This window comes from Vicugna pacos, chromosome 4 (assembly GCF_048564905.1).
Source record: "Vicugna pacos chromosome 4, VicPac4, whole genome shotgun sequence".
Lineage (NCBI taxonomy): Eukaryota > Metazoa > Chordata > Mammalia > Artiodactyla > Camelidae > Vicugna > Vicugna pacos.
Window position 1 is genome coordinate 67,332,794 of NC_132990.1, and position 6,092 is coordinate 67,338,885.

Here is a 6,092-nt window from a genome sequence, read left to right on the forward strand (position 1 = left end):
CAGCGGACGCGGCTGCACTTCCGGCCCCCGCCTGGTTGGGGAAGCGGGAGGGCGGAGGCGCGTAGAGGGAGGCGGAGCATGCGCAGGACAGCTTAGCCCTACGGCGCCTGTATGTGAGTTTGCTTCCAGGCTGTAAATATGAATTTGTCCAGCGGGTTTATTATGTCCCTCATCCAATCTGATCCTGCACCAACTGTGCGGCACTTTTTCTTACTATGCTCAGTCTATGGCGGAGAGAGGGAGAGGTGAAGAGATGTGTCCGAAATCAAACAACTCATGATATAGACATAACATTTACATGGACAATAAGATATTTTATGTCCAGTTAGTGGTAGAACACAGCGAAGGCTCCCTGCCTTCTGAGTACATTTGCAGTACTTGAAACATGGGAAATAAAAAGTTGACTCTTAGTGGTGGAAGCCAAGTATGGAGTCCAGAAAGTCAGGTCTTAAGAGAGCACATTTGATTTGGTGGACTGCAGGCAACCTCTCTGGACATCTAAGCCAGAGAATGCTGATGACACTACAAGAAAATATAGCGAGACATGAGTACTCATATTGGATAACTTTTATGAAACAGAAGGCAGTGCTAAGGTAATCAAGAAAACCAAGCACCCCTGACTGTTTGCAGCAAGTGGCGTCAACCCCCAGTATGGTAGGATTTTGATGCATCAAATTGAAAATTCCAGATGGAGCTGCGCCAGAGACAATATTGTTTGACCTCTCATAGACAAAGAAAACAAATTGTCTAAGCCCAGAGGAGATCCAGGAGCAAAGTTTATGCCTCTAAAAAATGAAAAGAAAATTGAAAAAAAAATTGTATTTATACACAAGACCTGTTTAATTGTTTGATTTAGTACATATAAAAATTCCCTCTCATTATGAATTTTAGAATATATATTCCCACTTTATAAAAATCTCCAAGATTGCATGATGATTGTTGAGAAAACATAGTCAACTTTAAATGTAGTGAGTTTTTCCTAGACAAGTAATTCCAAAAACTGCTGTGAATGGCAGGTAGGAATACCAACATGCAAAAAGAAAAACATGAAATACAGCCTGGCATAGGAACAGAACGTTCAAGACAACTGCTTATGAGGTGGGAAGCCCCATAAAAAAAGACTGGCAGGACCCCCAGGCAGGGCCACTACTCTCCTGCTAGCACCATCCGGTTCCTTGGGCCAGAGGTTCTATCTCACTTTTTGCCTCTGGAACGGCTTACTTCTAGGAAAGTGGAACTTACCCCTAAAATTCTATTGGTTCCCTGAGCTCACTCCTGATTGCTTATTTCCTTCACTTCTGATTGGTCCATTTGTAGTACTTTATTTGCATGGAGCTCACTCCTGATTGGTCCATTTTTAGAAAACTTGTTCCTAATTAGTCAACTTTTGTTATACCTTATTTACATACGATGTTGCAAAGTGTAAACTGGCAGCCTATAAAAGCCTGCGTAAACCTACAGATGGGATCGAGAGCTTGGAGTGTTAACTGCTGTGGGCCGGCTGGCATGATACCGTGAGTTCTCCAACTGTCTAAGTGCCGCTTGGCCTCTCGCCTGGATCCAGGTTGCTGTCACAACTGAGCTATTAACACGTTTTTCTGCAACACTTACGTGACAGGAACATAAAGATATCCTGGATGTTCTTTCTTTCAAAATTAACTTGTTGGTCAAATGGCGTTTGGAGTAATTCCTACAGATACACAATATGAACATTGTACACATCAAATGCTTAGTTTCTCCAATTCAGGCTAAAATGGACTACATGTTGTTTTCCATTTTGAGATAAAGTTGCCTGGGAGAAGTAGTTTGGATGACGTATAATTGATTTAGCAAAGTTCTTGCATAAGAACTAGGAATGTTCTTGCATATACTAGGAATTCAAAATCCTTCCCAATGAGATATACACCAAACCTCACCATACTTTTTTTAAGTAGAAAAAAATGCACCCCCAAGGGATGACGAATGTCCCTTGATATATTGCAGTATCCCTGCAATATATCTGGTGCATGTACCAGGGAGCAGAAACTACTCTAACTGTTTAGTTTCTTGAGATGCACTCCTTTGTGTGAGATGCTTTGGGGAGATGATATGGGTGAACTAACTGTTCTTTCAACTCCCATTCATTGTTCACAAGGAAATCAGCAAAAAGACAAGGGGTGGTTTTAAGAGGTACACAAGGTTGGAAGCACTTGAAGAGGTTTGCTTTCTCTTCTTTGTTCTGGATTCACTCTAGCTGTAACATGAGCAGCATTTGCTCTCCTATGGAACCAGCAGCTATTCTGGAACAAAAGCTCAGGTTGATTGGCAAGAAACCTTATCCTTAAAGTCTCAGGCACAAAGAACTGTACTTCAGTTGCTGTTGGACTGAGTGATCCTGAGATACATTTGGGCACACTTTGGCATCTGGACTCAATAATTTCTAAAGTCCTGAAATTGTTCGCAGACAACATGCAGGTAAGTTTCTTACAATCTTTGAAGCATTTTAGATCTATTAAAATAGGCTTTGAGGAGTCTGAAGTTTGTTCTGTGTGCAAATCATCAGAACTGAGCAAATGGAAAGGAGTTCAGATTACAAATGCAGGAGTTTGTTTTGCATTGTTATTTTTTCCTATTCAATAGACATAGAAAAGTAAAAGATGGGGGTCAGGAATCTCTACTGGTTAAGGTGAGCTTTTAAATCTGACAGATTTGAGTTCAAATTGTGGCCCTACTTCACCTTCTTACTCACTGGGTGATCTTGGGCAATTACTAAACCACTTGGCTGCTCAGTTTATGTTTGAAGATAACCTATGTGAAGAGGCTAAATAAGTTAAAGGCATATAAAGTGCTTAGCATGTGCCTGGCCCACAGCAAGTGCTCATGGTAAGTGTCATTATGGGAGTCTTTGTTCACTGAAGCGCCAAAGAATAGAGATTTAATTCCTTTAACATCCCCTGGCTCTGTTATATTGCAATGTTGTATATGCTCTTCCAGATGGAAAGTTTCCATTTCCTCTGATGAGGTGGAGTAAGCTTGGCACAGGTTTGTGCTAGATCTCTGAAAGGGTGCTGTGCAGATAGCAGAAATCTACCCATATTGACAGACATGTCAGATGGAGTAGAGGATGTTGTCAAAACAGACAATGTGAGAATTCAGTATTAGATTACATTGAAAAGTCATAAAAGAATCTAAATGTTTGATAGTAGCCATTGTGCAGTGGCCAACAAAATCTACCACTCCGCTGAAAAATAGCACTTGACCTTTGTAATTGGAGAAGAAACTGATCCAAGTGCTTCAGTTCCAGAAAGAACATCACATATTTTCCTGTAGGCTTTAGCACAATGATGCCACTTGTTAATTTATATCCACATGTCTATGTCTGATTCCTCTTTGCTTCCCCAATGTCTAACACACTGCCTTGTATATAGTAAGCAGGCTTTCATCCCAAACAAGAAAACAACCAACTAACATTTTATTCAGTTTCCGCTTTGTGCCAAACACTGGACTCAGCAGCACTGGAGAAGAGAGGGGCATGATGCCTGTTGTCTAGAAGTTCAGCAATCTAGTGAGAGAGACAGATAACAAAAATAAATAACGATGTATACTTAAAATAGTGTTGTAGGAAACCAAACCAAAAGCTGGTTTTTTGAAAAAGTAAATAAAATCGACAAACCTCTGGCCAAAATAGTGTTGTAGGAGGTACATAGAGTCTTCAGTGGGGGCAAAAGCAGAAATGGAGATGAAGCTTGAATGAATGCCTGTTCTTTTCTTATTCAGGTGACATTCTGCAGACTTCGGACTCACCAATGGTGTTTCATTCTGTTTAATGTTATCCTTTTTCATGCCTTGCTTTTTGGGGCTGATTTTGTGGAAGAATATTTTCTGCATGCTTTGCCTTATGTAGATATGAAAGTTCTTGAAGTTAAAGATAAGGCAAGAAAATTGAACACAGAGCCCCTAAGAAATAATCTTTCCAAATATTATATCCTGAGCCAGCCGGAGGTGTGTAAAGGGAAGAACATATTTTTGCTCTCTCTTATCTTCAGTAGCCCAGGAAATGGAACAAGGCGGGATCTCATTAGGAAAACCTGGGGTAATGTAAGCAGTGTCCAAGGGCACCCCATTCTCACACTGTTTGCTCTGGGAATGCCTGTTTTGGTAACTACCCAGCAAGAGATAGACAAAGAGTCCCAAAAGAATAATGATATAATTGAAGGAATCTTCTTGGACAATGCTGAGAACCAAACTCAGAAGATTATCACAATGATGCAGTGGGCTATGACTTTCTGCCCTAACGCCCTGTTCATCCTCAAGGCTGATGAAGAGATGTTTGTCAATCTACCAAGCTTGGTAGACTATCTTCTCAATCTGAAAGAACACCTTGAAGATATCTATGTAGGAAGAGTTATCCATCAGGATATGCCCAACAGAGACCCTAATAGCCAAGAATTTGTCCCTTTTAGTGAGTACCCAGAAAAGTACTACCCAGATTACTGCAGTGGTGAGGCCTTTATCATGTCCCAAGATGTGGCTCGGATGATGTACGTAGTTTTTAAAGAAGTACCCATCATGGTGCCTGCTGATGTATTTGTAGGAATCTGTGCTAAGTCCATTGGCCTTAAACCCATCCACAGTTCAAGGTTTTCTGGGAAAAGTCACATCAGATACAACAGATGTTGCTATAAGTTCATTTTCACATCCTCAGAAACTACAGATACTGAAATGCCCTTGGCATGGAAGGAAATTAACAACGGGAAAGAATGTACACTCTTTGAAACCTACTATGGGCTCATTTCCTGCAAACTTCTGACATACCTTGACAGCTTTAAACGTTTTCACATGGGTACCATAAAAAATAATGCCATGTATTTTGGTGATTAGGATTTCTTTGTTTTTCTTTAAAAAGTCTGTTTTTAAAATTACTTCCTACCTTGTTATAGAATGTGCCCCTCCTTCCTTGTGTTTTCTGTAGTTTCTCTGAATGTTTGATTGTACTCAGCAAGTTGTAGTGTTCTTAAGTGCTCTGATGTACTACGTCATATTGAGATCTCATTTTAAAAAATTTAACTTGGTGTAGTGTGATTCTTTTCAAAACAAAATATTTTGCCCAGAAAAGAGAGAACATTAAATGCAATTATAATCAAAAGTCTTGTTTCTCTTTACAATTAATGGATTTCTAAAAATCACATTGTATAGAAATGTCACGACTCAGGGACAGCAGTGGTGACTGATTTTTGAGAATGCTCAGAATGAAAGGAAAACACTAAATAAGGTTTTTAACAAAATGTTCATCTTGTCTGCAAGCAGGAAACATTCCAGTAATCTGGGCGGTGGAATTTAAAAGTATTAGATACCTAGTGTATATTAATTAAAATCTCACTAGTGTAAAGACTTGGATCTCTAACTTTTTGTGAAACAATTTTAATCAAGTCCAGTTAGGTGGTGTTTTACAAATGGGATGCAAAAAACACATGTTTCATCTTATGTATACACTCTGTATTAGTTTCCTAGAGATATAGAGTATAACAAACGAGGTGGTTTAAAACAACGGAAATGTATTCACTTTCAGTTCTAGAGAATAGAAGTCCCCAATTAGGATGTCAACAGAGCCCTGCTCTCTTTGAAGCCTGTAGGGGAGAATCCCTTCTTGTCTCTTTTAGGTTTTGATGGTTGCCAGCAATCCTTGGCATTCCTTGACTTGAAGACGCTTCACTTTAATCTCTGCCTCCATCTTCACATGGCCTTCTCCAGTGCGTTGGTGACTTTATATATAATGTTTCCTCTATGCTGTGTCTGTGTCCAAATTCTGCTCTTCTTCTAAGAATGCCAGTCTTTGGATTAGGGCCCACCTTTATGATCTCATCTTAACTTGATTACACCAGCAATCAAACAAACCAATGACCTATTTCAAAATCAGGTCGCATTCATAGGTACCAGGGGCTAGGATTTCCATGTTATCTTTTGAGGGGATGCAATTCAACCCACAACATGCTTTCTGATTTCTCTTGTATGATGAATAGGCACTAGATCAGTAGTTCTAATTCTGGGGTTCTTGAGATTTCAGGCAACCCCAAAGTAATACACATTGAAAATCCCTGCCATGGCCCTTATTA

General features: G+C 39.9%; 1 protein-coding gene across 3 annotated transcripts; it reads left to right on the forward strand.

Moving 5' to 3' along the window:
* The first annotated feature begins 29 nt into the window (after positions 1–29).
* On the forward strand, positions 30–4,992 carry B3GALT9 (beta-1,3-galactosyltransferase 9). 3 transcript variants are annotated; one of them, XM_031677117.2, is made up of 3 exons: positions 30–109; positions 2,234–2,454; positions 3,757–4,992. In XM_031677117.2, exons 2-3 carry the CDS (start codon positions 2,449–2,451, stop codon positions 4,858–4,860), a joined length of 1,110 nt encoding a protein of 369 aa, XP_031532977.2. In that variant the 5' UTR covers positions 30–109; positions 2,234–2,448; the 3' UTR covers positions 4,861–4,992. The 3 variants fall into 3 exon arrangements, with proteins under 3 accessions (XP_031532977.2, XP_072816122.1, XP_072816123.1); XM_072960021.1 differs by having other exon boundaries at positions 39–113; XM_072960022.1 differs by lacking the exon at positions 30–109 and adding an exon at positions 1,483–1,514.
* Positions 4,993–6,092: the final 1,100 nt, after the last annotated feature.